General features: G+C 49.0%; 1 protein-coding gene across 25 annotated transcripts in view; it reads right to left on the reverse strand.

Moving 5' to 3' along the window:
* Nucleotides 267–22,104, reverse strand: part of APBB2 (amyloid beta precursor protein binding family B member 2) — a 380,651-nt gene continuing 358,813 nt past the window's right edge. For 14 of the 25 annotated variants that reach the window (XM_021101149.1, XM_021101147.1, XM_021101143.1 and 11 more), the window contains 6 exons: nt 16,290–16,404; nt 14,024–14,111; nt 13,287–13,370; nt 11,597–11,712; nt 9,111–9,398; nt 267–4,127 (listed from right to left, as the gene is read on the reverse strand). In XM_021101149.1, coding sequence (XP_020956808.1) covers nt 3,960–4,127; nt 9,111–9,398; nt 11,597–11,712; nt 13,287–13,370; nt 14,024–14,111; nt 16,290–16,404 — 859 coding nt within the window. In that variant the 3' untranslated portion in view covers nt 267–3,959. The remainder of the gene's footprint in view (nt 4,128–9,110; nt 9,399–11,596; nt 11,713–13,286; nt 13,371–14,023; nt 14,112–16,289; nt 16,405–22,104) is intronic. The other 11 variants (XM_021101154.1, XM_021101151.1, XM_005666615.3 and 8 more) reach the window with 3 other exon arrangements.

Consider the following 22,104-nt stretch of genomic DNA (forward strand, 5'->3'; position numbering starts at 1 on the left):
TGGAAACTACAGCTTGATTCGATCCCTATCCTGGGAACTTCCATATGCAGCAGGAGTGGCCCTAAAAAAAAAAAAAAGCAAACTTACTTTCTAGTTCTTAGCAGGTAGAAATATACAATAACTAATCAAAGTAGAATGTTACATTCCTAAAGTGATTTTTAATCTGAGGTAAGGATAATTTGAAAATAAAATGATGTGGAGACACTAAGGTTTTATTTCTATTCCTAGATATCCATGATTGAGATGTCACATAAACGAGCCAAACATTTTATGCAGCTAAGTTTATTCTCACTTCATATTACATTTAAATATATAAAAGTGGTCAACAGCGAAAGGGGCAGAAAGCAAAACCAAGTATTCTTTTTGGGATAAACAAGCTGCTGTGGATGGCAGGGAGCGCTCTCACTGATAAAGTACGAGCAATATATTTTCCCTGAAGCTGAAATAAGTTAAACTCATTTTACTGGCTGCATAACACACGTTAGCTGTGTACTGGGTTAAGTCAAGTCTGACAAACGAGAGAGCTAATGGTTTTACTAGTTACATTGTGCTAACATCAGGGAGATGATTTTCACATTATTTATGTTGAATTTGTGTTGCAGTACTTAAGTGACTGTGTCATTTAAGAAATGGAGGAAAGATTTAGGGCTTCTATTAAATGACCTTGTGTAGAATCGTTGCACAAATGTCATAAAATCATAAGGTGGGAATTTTTTAAAAAGTAGCAGTGCCAACAGTTTATCACCAAGAACTTATTTTAATGTAAATGAGTCTAATGTCCCTTCATGCAGTAAGACAGACACAAACAAAAACAATGGTTCTAAATTAGGTGCTCATAAATCCAGGTTGAAACAAAGGGCACGTGGACATGTGGACATCTCGTAGTTTAGTTCGCACGTGTTGTGAAGAATATAAAAACGAAGCACAAAGCAGTGCTTTAAGTTTGCAAAGTAAAGTTTTTAGTTTAGGCATGTTGGCTAGTGCCCTTGATGCGGCCAAGGAGCACATATATGAGGTGGCACGTCTGCGTCTATCTAGCTGCTTTTAAAAAATAAAAGGAACTTTTTAAGTATTTTGCCTTTTCTTCTACATTTTCCAATAAAAATGTGACTACAAATCATTACAAAACCACCTTTTAGGCAATGTATAGTTCACTGAGATTACTTAGACCTGGATACACTGTGAGATAATATCCAGTAAATACAGTAACACAATAATGCAGTATATTTCAGTAAAAATAGAATAAATAAAATAAAAATATTTTAAGCTGTATTTAACAGGTTAATAAAAAATGATAGGACATACAAGGCATAGTGAACATGGCTGCCTGTTTACCGAATCACAGATACAAAGAATGCATAGATAACTGAAGTGTCACTACACGATCAGGTAGGACATCGGCATCCTGTCGCAGAAAATACACACGTACTTTCATACATACTTTTTGGCCATGGCAGAAAGTGTCTGAACATACGGCTTAACATAATTAATTTTACAAAATTAATTGCATTTAGTATGCAAAGCTATCTTTAAAACAAAACATCTGCAGTAAAGTTTTCAGTACGTAAAGGCTATCATTCATCTTAATGCATCGTATAATTGCATATATAAATCAGTTTGCTACTTAAAGCTAGCTCAGTATTCTTGATCTTGAAAACAAATGTACACCTTAAAAAATGAATGGGGTTCTGGTAGAGACTTGCAATATAAAAGTGGATCACTTGTTCAGAATTTGGAAGCTTATCACACTGAAATATTTCACTGTAGATACCGAGATGAAAGATCATGATTGAGTTTTGAACAGCTTTTCAAAGGGCACAGTAAGGATTTTCTTAATGCATAATTCTTTAGGATGTCACTGATTACTTCAGTAGAATAGTATATAGGCTGGTGAGAAATGTAATTCATTTTTAGAGTGGCATCTTTTTTGTCCTAACACTAGGGTGCTAGCAGACAATCCTAGAATTCTGAGAGGGAGCAGAGGCAGGAGGCCACCTACTCATTCCACGATGTTCTCTGGTGGCTAAGTCTCACGGGTTCGGAATATTCCTACCACAGGTAACATCATCCCTGGATGGTCTTGTGGATCGAACAGGCTGTGCTACATGTACTGTCCTCTACAACACACCCGAGGCACACACTGCAGGAGAACAGTCCTGGGCTGAGCGAGGGCAGTGATTTGGTCGTTAATACCACTCTGTGAGTCATTTGGACATGCTTCCCTACTTAAATAGGGAATCCTAAGACTGCCTGACAATAACTGGATAGACCAAGGGTAATTCTGGGAAGACCCCTCCTGACTGGCATGGAAGCAGCCTTAACTGATAATTGGGAGTTAAGAAGCATGGGTCCTAGTCCTGACTTTCTCACTAACGCTTGTGAGATCTTAGGCTAGGTGACTGAGGCTCTTTCATTCATATTTTTCATTTCTCAAATGTGTTCTTAGTACTTTCTCTACCTTATAAGGCTCCAATGTGATGATAAGACTGTGGAAACCATTTTGACAAGTACATAGCAATAGATAAACATAAAGCATTACTTTTATAACTAGATGTTAATGATAATTTTATCATTGAAGAGTAAAAACTAATGCTTGGATTGAGCTTCTCAGCAACGTCCTTTTAAAAAAGCAGTGTCGACAAGTGTCTAAATCTGTATCTTTACAACTAAGTCTCTCATCTGTAGATAGAGAAGCAGGAAAGTGCTATTTGGGGAATTTGTTCAATAGTCCATTGTTCCTATGCATATTTGGCTCTGTTATGAAATTTTTTAATCTTGAAAATAAATGGGAAAAATATAAATTTAAAAATACATCTAGAGTCCAACAAATTTTAGTACTAAGTACATAAATTCAGAAACATTCAAGTTAATGAAATTTGTTGCCATGGACTATGCATGATGGACAGACAGCTTTCTGGGCAAAAAGCATTAGGGTAGCATTGAGCTAGGTGCAGAATCCTAGCAGAACGTTTCCCGAGGAGGTGGAAAAAAACAGCATGGTAGCGGTCTAAGATATAAAGGACGTTTCCTCAACTCCAAATTGCATATTGGCTGATGATCAAACTAAGGATGAAAGGCTTACGAGGAATATTTCATTTTAATGTTGTTTATGTAGCAAATGGCCATAGTGAACTATAATTCTCTAGCTGTATTGTACAATATAAGGCAGAAGTTTGAAATATGTCCCACCCAAGATGCATTATGATTTTGTTCATCTTTCTTAACAATTGGTTTGAAAACCATCTGAACAGAAAGGCTATTTTTGTTCGATTTTAATTTCTGAAATTTAGTTTTTCAATTTTGAAGCTTCACTTTTTTTTTTTTCCCCACATCCCACAAACAGCTGTAGACATGAAATGGTGTCCATGTGTCAAAGAGCTCGTCAAGAAAAGCTGCCAGTCGGTTTCTATACTGATGCCAACAGCCAAAAAATGGTGTCAACCAAAGGTTCGATTTCATGAAAAACTAAAACAAAAACTCATCATCCTATTTTTACAGCAATTCAATAGTGTCCGGTATACAGTATCTACTCCAATGTTGGAAACAGGGCAAAGTGCTTCAGGACGTAAAAGTTGCTTGTGACACATCCAGTCAAGAGACAGTGAAACTAACTCAGGCGGCATTCATTCACTCCAAGGACTCGGCGTCTCACTGGGAGGGGTGTGGCCACATTCTTCCCGTGGATGTGAAGGTACATACTGTTCACGATATTTACAATAAGAGAGAGACCTTCCACTGCTCATGGTGTAACTTACTGACAGCAAAAAAAATTAGTCATGCTTCTTTTCATATCACACGATGGTGGCAAGACGAGAGAACATGCTTGTCTAACACTGTTGGGTTAAGGATAAATTCTCTGAAGACAAAGCATCAGCAACTGAATGGAAGGCCAGAGATCAGCTCCTTTTCTTTAGTGTAGCTATTCAGTCTTCAGTAACAGAGTCCTTTCACATCTGCAGCTATGGTGTTTCTGTGACTGGGCGTTTCTGTTTCAAAGTGTCAATGAGGGATAAGACCCCTCGTTTTACATTGGTTGTGACTCTTCTGGTCACTGAGTCTGCTGGCGGAGGAGGTGGTCGGACTTTCTGTGAAGGCGGCCTGGCTACCAAGCACTTCTGGTATCGTAACTGAAATAAAAAGGTTTTATGGTCGTTAATAATGTACCATCCCTTCTTGTTTAATGACTTTCATTACTCAATATGTTTATTTCCAAAGGCTAACGACCTAGCTTCTGGACATGAACCCAAGAGTTTATCATTTTTTTCCCCCTAATGTGGAGTGTTTTATTTTCTTTATTTCTTTTGACTGCGCCTATGGTACATAGGAGTTGCCGGGCCAGGGATGAAACCCGTGCCGCAACAGCAACCCAAGCTGCTGCAGTGACACCACCAGGTCCTTAACTTGTTGAGCCACCAGGGAACGCCTAAGGTGGAATGTTTTAAAATTCTCTTAAAAGATCATTAGGCTTGACAAAGTTGTTTTGGTTTTTGCTACTGTTTTCTTGCATTTATTGCCACCTTCTACTTGTTCTTTATATTGATAGGCTTTGATTGAAATACTTCATAGTCAAAGAGTGAATGAAAAGAAAAAGGATTGGGCGAGATTTTTTTTTTTTTTGGCTGCACCTGCAGCATGTGGCATTTCCTGGGCCAGGGAGCAAACCTGTGCCATAGCAGTGACCTGAAGTGCTGCAGCACAATGCCGGATCCTTAACCCCCTGCACTGCAAAGGAACTCCCAGGAAGACATATTGCTTAATTTTTCCTCAGAGGCAGGTAATGAAGTAGGCACTCATGGCTAATTGAGAAACAGCATGGTAGCAAGGCAGGGTTTGAATCTGGCTCTACCACTTGTGAACTATATGACCCCAGGCAGTTATGACATCTCTGAGCCTCAGTTTCTTCGTTTGAAAAATGGATGACGGAGTTCCCGTCGAGGCGCAGTGGTTAACGAATCCGACTAGGAACCATGAGGTTGCGGGTTCGGTCCCTGCCCTTGCTCAGTGGGTTAACGATCCGGCGTTGCCGTGAACTGTGGTGTAGGTTGCAGACGCGGCTCGGATCCTGCGTTGCTGTGGCTCTGGTGTAGGCCGGGGACTACAGCTCCGATTCGACCCCTAGCCTGGGAACCTCCATATGCCGCGGGAGCGGCCCAAAGAAATAGCAAAAAGACAAAAAAAAAAAAGAAAGAAAAATGGATGACGAACAGGGACTTTAACAGAGTGTGTTGTGAGTAAGGAATGCTTGCAGAATGCCCGAAACAGGCCTAGCAATGCAGAAGGCATTCATAAATGTTTATTCCTTTTCCTGTTCCTGCTTGTTCCTGTCATGGCTCGGCGGAAACGAATCCGACTAGGAACCATGAGGTTGTGGGTTCGATCCCTGGCCTCGCTCAGCGGGTTAAGGATCTGGCGTTGCCATGAGCTGTGGTGTAGGTTGCAGACACAGCTCAGATCTGGTGTTGCTGTGGCTGTGGTATAGACCTGCGGCTATAGCTCCGATTAGACCCCTAGCTTGGGAACCTCCATATGCCGTGGGTGTGGCCCTAAAAGGACAAGAAAAAAAATTATGCATTAAGATTTCAGGATACATTTTATATACAAGGCTAAATCTTAATGGATTCGTTTTTAGAAATCCATTAGTGCTGGCACCACAGACAGTTTCTATCCTTCAGAAACAAGGACACAAATTTACCTGCTTTTGTACCAATGCAAAGGTAAGTAATTCTTCAAAATTAGATTAAAAGACTAAAATGTGTCAAATGTTTCTTTCTAATCCAAGCACTTAAAAATAATTCCATGGTTGATTTTTAAAATCTTAGCCATTAACAGGCTCCTTAGAACAACTGTGGGACAGGCTGCTGTGTCCCTCTGAGAAGCACACCCCACCTACAGCAGGCCTCCTGCATGATGCTCTGCCACAGGCCCCAAACCAGCCCCTTTCCACCAATCATACAAGAATCGATTTTTTTCTCTTTTTTTTCCCTTTTTTTGGGCTTTTTAGGGCCGTACCCGTGGCATATGGAGGTTGCCAGGCCAGGGGTCTAATCGGAGCTGCAGCTGCCAGCCTACGCCACAGCCACAGCAATGCCAGATCTGAGCCACATCTGCAACCTACACCACAGCTCATGGCAACGCCGGATCCTTAACCCACTGAGCGAGGCCAGGGATCTAACCCGTAACCTCATGGTTCCTAGCTGGATTCGTTTCCGCTGCACCATGATGGGAACTCCAGAGAAACGATTTTTCATGTCTGCTGTACATAAAGAATGTTCCTAGGTTTGCATCACAACCACAATGACATACTTCCAAAGCACAGCTTTACAGAGGGGCAGGCATGGCCACAGGGCACTCGGGGCTGTGAGTTCCCAGTGTTAGTTACATAATTTCCAGCGTCAGTCAAAATGGTGCCTGATGTACTTCATTTAGAGGACTCATCTCTGTCTCACTCTAAATTTCATCAGAGTATTTTTAGATGAGCCCATACCACTCAGCTGCAAAGAATGCCTAAAAATTAAGTAGCTTCAGAATGTAATGCCAGACTAATTTCAGATTGTATAAATTCACACAGTTTCAGATGGAGAATCATGCAGATTTGAATTAGGAGGAAAGCCGCCAAGTGAGAAGTGCTGGATACAGAGTGCAAAGAAAGGTTTGATTTCACTGGAACGCCTCACACTGGATTGGCTGAATCACTTCAGCTCGCTGCCCTAATTAAAATAGCAAGCAAATGAGAAGAAATTGTTTCTAGTGGAGAGAAAAATGGGCTTGGGAATCAGAACAAACTGTAACCAGTAATATTGCTAATTATTTATTTGTCATCAGCATTTAAAATGTATAATTAAGGCTGAAAGCCATTCATTTTATGACTACAACCATCTGTTAATGATCTCCTTTTCAATTTCACAAAATACCTAAACAGTCATCATTTTCGCTTGCTGGGACTCGCCCCTTTGCTGTTTCCTTCACACAGTCCGTGCACCCCGTCTCAGCGCCCCCGCCCTGGTCAGGAGGGTCCTCTTGACTCCTCTCCCACCCTGCTCCCCTCCACCAGCCCTGCTCCTTCACGTGCAGGTGGATTTGCTCTAGAATCCCGGCCCCACAGCCCCCGAGGGAAACTGTCAACCAAGGCGTGAGGAGAACAAGCCAGGTGACAAGTGCATAACAAAGATCTTCCCTCCCGCCGCCCCTCTCTGTCCAAAGGTGTCATTTAAGATGAAACCCACCTGTTCTCTCCTCAGCCCCCCTTTTGCTCTGCCTGCTGCCCCATCCTCTCCCCTCTTAACCTGGCAATGGACTGTCTGCAAAGAACCAGAACGAGCTCCACTGCCCTCAGTGCCCCGTGTGCCTGGACTCAGCATGTACCGGCCGGGCTCAACGATGCTCTAACCCAGTCAGCTGGCGAAGCCCCAACCCCAGGCGCTCACCCACCACCAAGACCTTGGCCTGCCTACAAATATGACCCCACTGCAATCCGGCTATACTGACTCATCTTCCTCAGCCTCAGAACTGCGTGACTCTGCCCCGCCCCGAACACCTGACCCAGCCCCTCAACAGTGCGCTCCTCCGCTGCCACCGCAGGCCTGGCTGGCGACCTACTGCCACTCACTCCTCCATCGGCTGCCGTCTCACACGTGCACCTGGCACACTTTTTACGCCAAGACAGAATTTTAGTTCACGTGTTCCCCACATGCCCAAACCCCACAATGCCAAGATCATGTCGGCCCTACTGGAACCTCCCAGAGTCCAGCCCACTTAAATCAGTCCAGTGCAGTTAGGTGAGGTGCAGGGGCTTCAAATCCAGCATTCTCTCCCTCCCCCCGCTGGGTGGTCCTCCATCCCCTGCTCCTGCTTTCCCCCCGCAGCTCCTGGTTTAGAGGCAACTTCCCCCTGGACCAGCGACTCCTCCCAGCTCAGCCTTGTCCCCGACCCTCCTCCATGTGGTTTTCTTCTCTCTTCTCTAGCATCCGCTTTTAAAGCCCGACATAGTCTCTCCTGCGTAACAATCAAGGTAACACCCTGACCTAAGATCACAGGCCCTTCTTGACATGGACCTGGCTCCTTCCACTTGGTTGCAGCAACCTCCCCTGCCTGCTGCTAGAACACCCCACACAGCCCAGGTCTGGACGCTACATTGAACCAGCTCCCTCCTTCTTACTGGACCCCTTCCTCTGCCCAGAAAAACGGGAGTTCAGAGGACATTTGAGGAACGAATGACAAGGTGTTCCTAATATGTGGCACAAGAGCACTGATTTTCTTAGTTGGGGACCTAGGGGCAAATGCAGGCTCTGTTATTTACAGCTTTGTCCTGGGGCCCATCCTTTCCTCTGAGCCTCTGTTTTGTCATAAATAAAAGAGAACTACTACTGCAGGGCTGTGGTCAGAATTGAGTTAATAGCAATAAACAGAGTACTTAAGAACAATAATGCACTTAGACCAAGTATCTAAAATAAAAACCATTCAATACACTGAATTTTTTAAATTATTGAATTAGGTGTTCCCGTTGTGGCTTAGCGGTAACGAACCCGACTAGTATGAGGATGCAGGTTCAATCCCTGGCCTTGCTCAGTGGGTTAAGGATCTGGTGTTACCATGAGCTGTGGTGTAGGTCACAGATGCGGCTCAGATCCCGAGTTGCTGTGGCTGTGGCTGTGGTGTAAGCCAGCGGCTGTAGCTCCGATTCCACCCCTAGCCTGAGAACCTCCATATGCTGCAGGTACAACCCTAAAAAGGAAAAAAAAAAAATGTCTGAGTTAGTTCCAAATAGCACCAACTGGCACATGACCAGCATCTTCAGATCACATACTGAAACGGGTCAAGCACTGCGAGTCCTCAAATTCACGGGCTTTGAAGACGTTTTCTCAGCATTACCGGCGTCTCTGCAGAAGAGCCCTGCTCCCTCCAGCTCGGCTTCTTTCAGGCGGCCTGGCCTCTTAAGGTGGCCAACTGCTTGTCACGACTGACGCTGTCCACAGGAAGGGGGCTGCGGTACAGCAGGGCACTCCTTCAGAGACGAGACCTGGCTTCTCTTATGTCAGCAACGCTGCTCTAACTCACAGCGCATTAAACAAAAGCAGGGCCTGAGGGCCGAGTCCCCGCAGCGGGTCACTCACCATGCAGGCGGCCTGCACGGCCTCTGACACGTTCGCGGCGTTAGGCTCGCACCAGAAAACGTGGCACTCGAAGTGCTGGTTCCCAGTGTCCATGATGAAGGCAAACGTGTGCACGTCCTTCCCGACGCCCATGAAGGACAGGAATCGCACCCGACACTCCACCAGGACTTCCTCTTCATTCTGCAAGAGACGCTCTTCAGCAGCCTGCTCTCTGCAAGGCCCGGCCACGGGCCCAGACACGTTCGGATCTTCGGACCCCGCGGCACATGGAGAATCTGCTTGGAGCGGCTGCACAGAGGAAACGGTATTAAACAAACATACACGGCGCTCCCCTTGTGGCTCAGTGGTAATGAACCCGACCAGCATCCATGAGGTTGCGGGTTCGATCCCTGGCCTCGTTCAGTGGGTGAAGGATCCAGCATTGCCGTGAGCTGCGGCGTAGGGTGTAGACACAGCTCGGATCCAGCATTGCTGTGGCTGTGGTATAGGCTGGCAGCTGCAGCTCTGATTCGACCTCTAGCCTGGGGACCTCCACGTGCTTCGGGTGTGGCTCTAAAAAGCAAAACAAACAAATCAACAACAACAAAAAAACAAAATAGGCTAAATTTAGGAAAGACTTGTATTTTTCTAGGAAGGCCAATTGCTAAGTGTGCCTGGAGAGGCCGTGGCTGCTGTGGGTGCCTCAGTCCACAACTAACCTCGCTCTGACCACCTGCAACCGAGCATGTGTATTCTGCTCCATCCGCTCACTCCAGGCCTGCGGGTTCAGCACGGCTGGGAACCATGTTGTGTCACTCTTAACGTGCTGACCACACAGTGGCTGCAAACCCATCTGTCCAAGCAGACCTACCGGAGACCCCGAGGCCCAAGCGAGAAGCCACAGGATCGCTTTCCAGCCAGGTCTGCTTCCCACACTAGACAGCACAGTGAACCGCGTCTCTATCTAAAACTGTCTGAAACAAAAAGTTGCCAAATCTTTTTTTTTTTTTTCTTTTCTCACAAACATAGCCATATAATGCCGAGTTAAGTGTTCCGCATTCACTCTCTTCATTTTTGGCCGCCCCTCGGCATATGGAGTTCGCCGGCCAGGGATCAGATCTAAGCCTCCGTCTCAACTGAAGCCACAGCTTTGGCAACGCTGGATCTTTAACCCATTGCGCCAGAGCTGGGGCTGGAACTCACGTCCCAGTGCTCCCAAGACGCTGCCAATCCTGCTGCGTCACAGCGGGAGCTCTTGGATTCCTTCATATGGACGCCACATCCTTTGCAGCAGCCATATGCAGTTTTTGAAAATTAGTAAATATGTCTGGAATGTTGACTTGTGGCTCATTAATATCTTATTAAATATTCACTAGGTGTGATGGGATTGCTTAATAGGCACACTCAGCTAGTCTGAGAGGCCGGGAAGTTTTCTTGAGGAAAGCGACATTTACGTTGAGATCTGGGTAAGGGCTGGGTAGGACAGAACACAGGTGAAGCCACAATCACAAAGGTGCTGAGGTAAGAAAAGGCACCACATGTTTGCAGACTTGAAGAAAACCCAGTGTGGCAGGCCGGAGTGGCGGGCAGGGAGCATCTTACTCCTCTTTAGAAATTAAACAGGGCTTGGAGCTTCCATCGAGGTGCAGCGGAAATGAATCCAACTAGGAACCGTGAGGTTGTGGGTTCGATCCCTGGCCTTGCTCAGCGGGTTAAGGATCCGGCGTTGCCGTGAGCTGTGATGTAGGTTGCAGACGCAGCTCGGATCTGGCATGGCTGTGGCGTAGGCCGGCGGCTGCAGCTCCAATTGGACCCCTAGCCTAGGAATCTCCATGTGCTGTGGGTGTGGCCCTAAAAAGACAAAAGACAAAAACCAAAACAAACAAACAAACAAACAAACAGGGCTTAAAGGTGAGCTGCTAGTGGACAGAAGCAAGAGCCAGCCAAAGACTTGGTTTACCATGACAGGTGCTTCACAGAAGCAGAATGGAAAACTGACCCTGCTACTTCTAGCTGTGTGACTGTGGGAAGTTACTTAACCTCTCTGTGCCAGTTTTCTCAAGCACAAAACTGAGATAACACGGGTTGAGGCTGATACTGGCCCCTCTCCAGATGACCTCCTGCTGCAGGACCGTCCATGACAGAAGCATCTCTTGCACCCCAACCCCAGAGGACAGAGCCCAGTCAAAACTGGGGCCTCGAGAGTGGCCAGAGAACCAAGCCCGATTCATGAATTACTGCTAGCATCATGCAATCACCTCTAGCAAATGATTCCATCCCCCGGGCACGGGAGGGAGGAAGACGGTGCAGCACGACAACAGGAGGCTCTGGGGTGTGCAGAGACCCCGACACAAAGGGCAACATCTTACGCAGGCTGCTTTAACCACAGGCAAGCACAGCTCTCCAGAGGCCAGGCGCTGGTGTGTGCCTGTGTCTCATGGACATTCGCCGTCTGTGAAACCTCACTGTTATCCACACGGGCCAAGGGCACTCGCCGCCCTTCTCACCTTCTCACTGATGACAGTCACAGTAGCATCGGCCACATTCATGTTCACGGACGGCCAGTCCTCTTTGCTGGACGAGGTCATAAGACTTTCTATGGCATTGTTCAGGGTGTCCATTCCTGTGGATGGATGGGACACAAGAAGGAGAAAGTCCTAAAACCATCTGTGACTCTCAAATGTGGGCCCCAAATCACCCAGGCACAGCTCTGCCCAGACTGGTCTGTTTTCTTTTTTTGGGGGGGGGTAGACCCAGACAAGACGGTTCATTTGAGGATTTCATTGCTCAAAAGAAAAGAAAGGCCAGCTTTTCCACAGAAAGAAGGGCCATGAGACCCTCCAGAGACGTGGCATACAAGATCCTGTCTAATCAAACCCTGTCTCCAAAGAGTCCCTCGGCCCGAGTGTATGAACAGTATGCAAATGCCACCTTTTTCTAAGCAAGGAACCTTGACAAAGGAGACCCCACAGAAGCCAGCAATCCACCAGATTATCTGATCACCATCGTTATGCTTTGTCACTTAAATATGGCCAAGGGCGGACGGCCCCAGACACAAGTAGTATGTGCTGTTCAACGGGGCCCTTGGGCTGGCTGTTCCCACAGCCATTTTTGGCAGGGGGATGGGTGGGACAACCACCTCATTGAGATATAATTCACCTATCAGACAATTTACGCATGTCAAATACAAAATTCAACGGTTTTTAGTGTATTCACAGAGTTATGCCAACCAGCGCCACCATCGGCTTTAGAACATTTGCATTGCCCCCAAAGGCAAGCCCAGGCCTTTCAGGAGTCACCCTCCATCTGCTCGCGGCGCCCAGCCCTATCTCGAGGGACCGGCCCACTCTGGACATCTCAGATGAACCCAACGGTACAGGAAACGGTCCTCTGGACCTGGCCTCCTTCACTCAGCATGATGTTTTCAAGGTCCAGCCATGTTGCAGCATGTTGAATAGTTCATTCCTTTTTATTGCCAAATCAAGGGCCCCTGTTTGGAAGTGTTCTCTTATTAATCCACTCGTCTGCTGACAGACATGTGGGTTGTTTCCACTTTTTGACTATTACGAATGATGCTGCTGTGAGCATGCTCATACGTGGTTTTGTGCGGACAGCTGTTTTCACGTCACTTGGGCATAAGCCCAGGAGCAGAGCCGCTGGGTCCAGTGGTGACTTTTGAGGACCTGCTAGACTGTTTTCTAAGGCAGCTGTGCCATTTTACCTTCAACCCAGCAGGGCCTGAGGGTTCTAATATCTCCACAGCCTTTTTTTATCCAGGAAAAGGCTCCATCTCCCAGCCTCCTTTCAGCTTGGGATGGCTAAGCCACTAAGTTCTGCCCCTGGGATGTGTGCTGACTGCTGTGTGGCCACTTCTGCATTGCAGGGGCCACACCTCAATAGGAGAGCATGAGGGCTCCCTCGGCCCCTTGTCCCCAACCCCCACTTGACAGGGACTAAAGCAGGTGCCTGGGCCCAGAGACAGAAGTGGACCACACGTCAGAGACGCTTCGCCTGTTGTGTCCTGTGCTTTTGATCAGGACGGTTTGTGTGCTCTGGCTGGTAACAGTGTGAGTGTCTGATTCAAGACAAGGCAAGGGCGTGAATCAGCTGACCCCAGCCCGACGGGACGGGAGGGTGAGCACCTCCCACGAGCTCCCAACACTTGGAAAGTGGAAAGACGATAAACATTTTACATACCGACTGGTTTGTCTACAGGCAGCATGCCCAGGTACTGCACACGGAACTTCTGGACCAGCTCAGTCTTTGGTGTTGGAAAATCTACTACAGGGAACAAAGCAACACAGCTGTCTCAACGGTTCAACAACACACACGCCACGTTCCGTGTTCCTAGAGGTGAACGTGGCACGTGTTCTATGAGAACAGCATTGCTTCCGCTGCGGCCTCTCAATCGAAATCCCATTCACCGTTCATTTCTCGGTGGGAAAGTATCTGAAAGCAGGAACTGGAATCCAGGCGTTAAGCTGTAACTGTCTCTTGAGTGTGTGCTACGCAGGGGCTTTGAGAGTCCTTCTCATTAAGTGTGGCTGATGCCCTGGGGACATTTACTCACAGGGGGTACACCCACAGACAAGAAAAATAACTCAACAGAGCTCCCCAAAATATTGGCCCACATATTTCTCACCTAGCTGGTCCTTACCCCAGGCTATACATGAGTTACAAACCCACGAAAGATAATTTTCTTTCATCTGGTCCAATGGCAACAAAACTAACCCCGGCCCTTCCCGTCTGACCCTGTTGACCCAAAGTCAGGTCTAAGCCACGCATGGAGGCCTCGAGGGCAGGCTCAGCACGAGTCTGCTGAGTTGCGCCTGGTTTTGGGGGGGAGACTAGAAAGGCCCGGGAGCCGTCAAGACCCTCCCTTTGTGACTCGGATGGAAGTGCCCACGTGGAGGGAGCAGGTGCGGCCGACCTACCTTGCAGGGGGACGTCGAGGTTCACGGCGGGCCTTTCCTGGAGGGAACTGCAGGCCAGGGCTTTGGCGTTCTTCCGTTCGGCCATAATCTGATGAAGGAAAACACAGCTTTGGTCTCAGTTACAGACTTCGTGGCTTCAACCGTCCCAGCCGGCGGCGTGTCTGCACCCACTTCACCTCTGAGTTCGGTCGGCTTGAGTCTATGGCCTGACTTCCCACCCCCATCTCTGAGCTGCGTATTCTGAGAACTGTGCCCATTTTTCTCTGTACCTCAGAGGAACAGTCTCCTAACTGTTTGGAAGTTACCCTTCCATGCACCAGGCTCCTGCCACTGCCCCAACAACCCATGCAGCATCCCTGGTCGTGCATAGACCTCCTGGCCCACAGTGGCCACTGGGATGCCAGGCAATAGAATTGCCCCACTGCTTCCAGATGGTAACTATTGGGGACGCTTTTCAGGGCTCTGGGGACAGAGTACATGGGTGCAAGGCCACACTTATTAGCTGTGTGGCCTTGGGTAAGTCACCTGCCCTCATGTCTCCTTTCTTTCACTGAACTTGGGGATAATATTTATGTTCTTAATAATATTTCAGTCCTGAGAGTAAATGTAAGCCCTCAGAAATATCAGCTGCTATTGTTGTTGCTGTGATCAAACTATTTAAATCTGCCAGCCATCTTTCTGGCATCTGACCCTTAAATCTTAAATCTGCCCCTCTTTTCTTGGGGCAACGGACAACTCCTTTACTTGAGAGTCACCAGTGTTCGCCCTTGTTCACAGTGCTGTGGGTTGAAGAACTCCAAGAAGCCACATTCAGTGACTCCCTCGGCAAGTCACCCCCTCAGGTCCAGCCCAAGCTTTCCATCCCAGGTGGCATAAAAATCATTCCCCCCTCGCCGAGCTCCACTCCGCCCGTCCCCAGATCTGTGCCTGGGACAGCGGGCAGGAGGGCTGCTGCTGCTGATACGACTGAGGATCTACTGAGCACTGCTCTGTGCCAGGCTGTGCTCTAAGGCCTTGGCACCTAGAATATAAGCCCCACAAGGGCAAGGGTTTTTTTCTGTGGTGGGTTCTGCTGTCTCCTTAGAACAGGGCCTGGCAGGAGGTAGCCCTGAATTATATTTGTTGCGAGTGAATGAGAAAATGAAACCCGGGGAGTGCAGCGGGCAGCAGGGCAGCTCCAGGAGCGGGAGTGTGCTCATGGGCTGGGGTGACCGTGGGGTCTCCAGGCCAGCACCCTGCAGGTCCTGGTCATGGGGTCAGAGCGGCAGACCGCTGGGCTATTCCTCTGGGGGCTGGGGACAGCTGCTAGTCCCCACCCCTCCCTGGAGAACTGTGGCTTACACCTGCTTCGTCCCTGCTGCTCAGGGACCAGGCTGGGCCGTGGCAGTGGCTGTGGCTTGTGGAGGTGAGGCCCGCTAATGACGCCAGCCTGGAACCGGAAAGGGGACATTCAACACAGGTGATGGCAAAGTCTTGTGTTTGGATTCAGTCGGTCAGTCAGTTTGGGGAAGGGAAAGGCCTGGCTCAGGGAAGCTGGTGACAGCATCCAGGAGGTGTGGCCGCCACCAATGAACACAAGTCAGCGAGTGGGTAAGGTGGCTGCTGAGAACCTTAGTCACGTATCCTTGGAGGTCAGAGGACACGGTGGCCACGGTCTGTTCTCTGTTGATTCCCTTTCGGAACGTTGGTTCATTCAGGGGCAACCAAGCAGCGTGTGCCCAGCAGAGGACAGCTGTAGGAGCCTGGTGCCCCGGGACCCGAAAGGGCTGAAGAGACAGGGGTGGGGCCTTCTGGACGGAGGAGGACGCCAGGGGCAGGAAGGCTCCATGTGACTCTGGGTAAGGAAGCGGGACACCTGCCAGCGTGTGTGTCCTTGGGAAGTCAGCCTACGTTCACGGCAACCCCCGGCCGGTTTCGTCCCCTCCCACCCCCCGTTGTCCACACCCAGACAGGGCCCGGCCCTGGGAGGTCTGCCCGGACTCCTGGTCCCCACGTACATGGCACCTCTCTGCCACCACACCTGGCGCACCCTGTCCGCCTGTCAGAACCCCCCAGACTGTGGGAGGGACCCAGGCTCTGGAGGCGGAGCATCATTTAGAGCAACGCCCAACACGACAGGCAGCAAGAGCCTCAACCACACTGGCGGGACAGATGGTCGGCTCACTTCTCCTGGAGCTCGACCCACAGGTCAACGTGCCGACGGCCCCCCACAAACACCCCGACCTGCATGGCAGGGAGAGAAGAGACGGGGCAGAACCCGCCTTACCTTGGAACAGATCTCGTGGAGGCTTGTGGCAATGGCTTTTGCTGGTGTGTCACATCGAAATACATGACATTTCAAAATTCTTGTATCTTTGTCTCTCGCTACATAAGCAAAATCTCTGTGCAAACAAAATTCATCCGTGCGTTAGAATAAGGAAGCTCCACGGGCATTCTAGTTAGAAACATGAACTGAGCTGCAAGCCAGCATGTCAGGGGGAAACAGGGTGTGCAGCGGTTAAAAAACTACACGTCACCAGCTGCCTCAAACAGAGGGACGGGTTTATGGATGTTAGGAATTCATTTCTTAGCAAAATAACTGCCTTGTTCTCCAAACTCAGTCTGGTGAGCTCCTGGACTCTTACTGAACACTGCTTAATGAAAGCTGAATTTTAAAGGAAACTTCTATTTAGAGTGACAACACGTATTATAAGTATCATGATCACAAAGCAGAATACAGGCTTGAGAGGAGTGCGAAGCTGGGTGAGTGATATCGCGACAAGGACAGCGCTGTGGCAGAAGCAAACCAGCAAGCCCTGAGGTGTAAATGGGCCCAGAGACTGGATCCGACCTGCGGCTGCTGAGCGAGTTGATGGGCAACTACCAGGAGCACAAAGGGACACCGCGGAATGAAGTCCTGTCAAAGGCACTCAGTTCTGCTCTACATGCCGCCTCCTCCAGGGCTCGGGGTGACACCACCCCATGTGCTGTCACCCCAGACAGCGGTGAGGGTGCAGCTGGTGCTGGGTTTCAGCATCTGCTCTACTGATGAAAAGGATATCTCGCCTGTGACAGGACCTGGCTTCAAAAGAACCAGGCCATACCCCTCCATTTCCCACCGTTATCACTGACGACAGGGGTTTAAAAGAACAGAGTGTTTCTAAAAAATAAATGCTCAGATTTACCCATCTGATGGTGGTTCCCCCAGGGACCATGAGGGGCTGCTTCTGGGTTTTGTCTTCCCCACAGTCCCCTGCTGCTCCACTAAGATGATGTGTGGCTAATGATGCTCCATGAAGATGATGTGTGCCTACTGCATCCCCAGGCCCAGTCCGGGCCTGGCCAGGACTGGTCCCAAGCATCCTCCTCCCTCAAGCACAGGGCCTGCAGCATGCAACCCCGCCTCCCGTGGGGAAAGTCGGCCTGCGGTCAGAGGTGTGAGCGGGTCCCCCCACAGTGGGCTGAGCACAGCCTTGTTCCACACTCTGCTCCTGAGGCCCTGCCACCCAGGTCTCAACCCTCATGGAGACAGCATATTACCCAAAAAAGAAATGACAAGGAGATGTCCCTTTTGGAGACCATGTGCAAGGGAAGTCTTGGTTTTGCCCCCTCTCCCTCTGGCGACTTTCCTTTCCTGGATGGTTCCTAAAGCCATACGTGCCACACACAACTCTTCTCCTTCAAAATTCCACGGTGCCACCGTTTTTCTGAAGTTCTGTGATCACCCACGGAAAGTCCAAAAGCCTTTGTCTGGATGTCTAGGGTTCCGAAATTTGTCCCGCCAACTCTGCGAGCATCCATCTAAGGAGCTGTCTCTCCCCGCTGCTCCAGAAACGTGGGTCCCACGTCCGCTCGTGGGATCTCCCCTGGCCTGGTGACCACTGGCCTCCCTGCACTGCCTGGAGCTCCCACTCCATCCTCCGTACAGCCCAGCTCAAAAGTCTGCCCGGCCCTCCGGCCCCCAGCACCTTGCGTGTGTCTGAAAGCTGATAGGGTCCGAGCTCCTTCCACCCCACGTTTAACTGCTACTTACAGATCTCCCCTGCGTCTGTCCTCTCTGAGGGAGAGTGAGGGACAGCCAGAGGGGCACAGACCCAATTTCTAGTCCCGTTCCTGATTCCACTGAGCTATACAACCTTGGGTGTGGAGTTGAACCTCATCTGTAAGTGATGGAGCATGATTTCCTAGGTGCCTTTCTGACGCTGACCGTCTATGACATACGCTTCCAAGATCCATCCTGTTCACTGTGACTGCTTGGCTGGACTACAAGAGTAGCAAGTGCAAGGTCACCATCCGGGAGGACACGACAGGCCTTAATGAATAAGCAAAGGATCCCTCCCAGCAAACTTCCGCTCTGTGTCCTCTGTTCTCTCAATGCAACCCCTTCAGACTAACTTTTTACAATTATTATTATTATTATTATTATTTTTAAAGAAAGCATATTCTTTTATTTATTTTTGTCTTTTCGCTATTTCTTGGGCCACTCCCGGGGCATATGGAGGTTCCCAGGCCAGGGGTCGAATCGGAGCTGTAGCCACCAGCCTACGCCAGAGCCACAGCAACGCGGGATCCGAGCCGCGTCTGCAACCTGCACCACAGCTCACGGTAACGCCGGATCGTTAACCCACTGAGCAAGGGCAGGGATCGAACCCTCAACCTCATGGTTCCTAGTCGGATTCGTTAACCACTGCGCCACGATGGGAACTCCACTTTTTACAATTATTATTAATTTTCATTTTCTTCTGGCTCAGGAGACAGTGATGACTGCTGAAGGCACCATCTGGAACCTACGTTTTCCCAAAGGGGCAGCTCAACAGCCCCAGGCTCTGTTTTTTTTTTTTTTTTTTAAAACAGCTTTGTCTCTTCCTGTTCCCTCCCAGGTACCAGGCTAGTACATCAGGGAGGCAGAAGTTTGTTGGTCCCTGAGTTGAAAGTCTGGTAAGTAACCTTCCAGGAGAAAACAAGTGGCCTCCTCTCCTCACTGGGGGCAGGGAGGGATGGAAGTCAGGAGATTTACATGTCTCTCCTGTTTTGTTTTTGTTTTTTTTTTTTTTTTTAAATGGCTGTGCCCACATGGCATATGGAAATTCCTGCACCCGGGATTGAATCCAAGCCGCAACTAACGCCAGATTCTTTAACCCACTGCACCAGGCTGGGGATCGAACCTGCATATCCACAGCGAATCAAGCCACTGCAATCAGATTCTTAACCCACTGAGCCACAGCATGCACGCCATCTCCTATTTTATTCCCATGAAACATACCAAGTCACCCTAAAATAAGCAGAAAGCTCCAAGCACGGGCATTTGCAAGGCCCCTCTTTCTGACCTGGAGCACAACAAAAATCGAAGAACTTTCCTTGTGCACAATGAAATAAAAGGCTGAGCTAATCTGACTGATATTCAGAATGAAATCCGAACACGTCTTGACCGGTGGTTTGTAAACCTTGGCTTTCAGCACCTGATTTCTGAAAAAAGCTGTGGCCGCAGACAGAATAATGACCTGCCCAAGGGGCTCCTGTCCTAATTCCTAGACTGTGCAAAGGCTTCCTTATACAGGCAAGAGGGACTCTGAGGACGGGGGTAAGTGAGAAGCCCGAGATGGGGCAGTCACCCTGGGTTATCTGGGGCTCGACTCAGTTCCAGGAAAGGAGGAGAAACCCCCCTGAAAAGGGAAGGAACAGGAGCAAGGGCCACAAGCCAAGGACAGCGGGTGGCCTCCCAAAGCTGGAAAAGGCAAGGAAACGAATTTTCTACTGGTGTCTCTGGCAGGAGTACAGCTCTGCTGACACCAGGATTTTAGCTTGTAAAACTCATTTTAGATTTCTGATCTCCTGAACTATAGGACATTTGTGTAGGTTTAAACCACTAAATTTGTGGCATTTTGTTCCAGCAGCAACATAAAAAAATAACTCCCCAAAAGTGTATTTTGGGAGTTGCCATTGTGGCTCAGCAGTAATGAACCTGACCAGTATCCATGAGGATGTGGGGTTCGAGCCCTGGCCCTGCTGAGTGGGTTAAGGATCTGGCATGGCTATGGCTGTGGTATAGGCCAGCAGCTGCAGCCCTGATTCAACCCCTAGCCTAGGAACTTCCCTGTGCGGGTGCGGCCCTTTAAAAAAAAAAAACAAAAAAAGACACAAAAAAGTGTATTTTAAAGAAATATTTAATTCACTGCCACAGGTACCTTCTGTGCCACTATTATGTACCAGGCATGGGAGATGCAAACACAAGCAGACAAGGCTCCAGCCTAGGAAGCCTGCTGTCCAATGACAGAGCTGCTTGAGGAAATCTGAGCTGCATCTCTAAGTATAGAGACCTCACCAGGGTGAGAGGGCAGCGATGGTTCAAAGAACACTCAAATGAGCATGAGCAAAGGCTGGGAGGCAAGCAAGCCCGTGGAGGGTCCAGAAGAACTCCTGTCCTGTGCATGGCCCCAGGCACTGTGGTGAGAAGCCGGGGCTGCTGGGGGGCTTGTCCAATGTCCTGTCAGGACTCTGTAATATGATCTGTGACCCTATCTGACCTGAGTTTTTCAAAGTTCCTTCTGGTAAAACAAAGTGGGTCAAAGGCAGGTGGCCACTGGGGGCTGCTGCTATGGTCTGAGTGACAGAAGATGAAGAGGCAAGGCTGAGTCTGCAAGGCCATGTACCATTTCCTAGAGCTTTTCCTGTCTCCTGAGGGGGACAAGCAATTGCTTTAATTGCCAACCTCCACAACTAGAACATTCCTCACAGATCAGCCAGTACACACAGGGGAATTCAGGAGGAAAGAGCACTGGGGCAGCGGGTGTCACCCTGCCTGGCAGGGACTCTGATGCTGAGGGTGCAGTCAGCCTGCTGCAGGCATTTCAGGAGCCTCCTCCCACAGAGCCCTGGGGGCCTGTCCTGCCCCCATGTCCCTCCTCTGAGCCACCTGAGGCACTCAGGCTGCAGGTGCCCAGCATCCACAGCACCAAGTGTCGCAACTCAGAGCCCAGAGCAGCTTGGTCATGCCTCCTCCAGGCTCATCTGTCAAATCACAGAGTGGGGCCCCAGTGACCCTGAGGTCCAGTCAGGACAGGCTTTCGGCTTTTCCAGCAAATTCTTCTAGATGCCCAGCTGTCTGAGACACTGTGTCTGCCGCCGTGCAGCAAGGAGCATTTTTGGCCTTTGCTCCAGCTCACTTCTGGAGGGAGGAGCCAGTTGCTACAAGAGCTGCTGGTCCCTCTGCAGTTTTTCCGCATTTATTTCTCGCAGTCGGGGGGTGGGGGTGGGGGGAGGTAACTGCATTTCCTTCCTAAACCAGGAAGGGGAAGGTTCACAGCCGGGTCTCTTCCTGACACTGCGACAGAAGCAGCAGCCAGCACTGCGAGCACTGGGAATAAACTGCCTTCCCCACGTGCTGGCTGAACTGTGTTCCCACCTCTTCGAGTCCCTCTCCTTGTGCTCTTCCCCCAGAGGACCAGCCCGAGGTCTGCCAGGGGAAAAATGTCAGGAAAAACAGCTTACATGACAGCCTCAAATTTCTTAATGGCAAAGAAAAAGGACAAAAGATTGCTTTTATTGTTCTCAGCTGAACAGCATTTTAATTGCTCCGTAGGGCTTAATCCGTCTTTACGGAATGAACGAATACACGATTCTTTATTCAAGTGGGTTCTATTAAAAAGCAGCCAAGACAGAACTGCTCACCTTTTCTCTAAACCTTTTCCTGCGCAACCCTTGTGTAAATTCCTTTTGAGAAGGGATTAAAAACACAAGCAAATTTCGTTTAAGAGGCAGCTACAGACTTCTTAGAGGTTACCCAGGCTATCATTTCAAAGTCCTTCCTTCTACAGCAGCCCAGACAGGTCTCGACTGGATTGGTGGCGTAAACCCTCATTTATTTACTTCATGCATCAGCCAGCTCCACTGCTGGAATGCTCCCAGTGAACCAAAATATATTTTTTCTTCACGATGAATAGAAACTTGCCTCTCTGCAACTTTTGCCTGTGGATTGGACTCTGCTTTCTGGAGCGGCCCAAAATTAGCTGACCTCATCAGCCACGTGACAGCCCAGACGTGTCTGGCAGTCGCTCTTTCTCCTCTTTTCTGCTAGATTCCTGGCTCTTCAGTTTTTCACGGAA

This window comes from Sus scrofa, chromosome 8, assembly GCF_000003025.6.
Source record: "Sus scrofa isolate TJ Tabasco breed Duroc chromosome 8, Sscrofa11.1, whole genome shotgun sequence".
Classification (NCBI taxonomy): Eukaryota; Metazoa; Chordata; class Mammalia; order Artiodactyla; family Suidae; genus Sus; species Sus scrofa.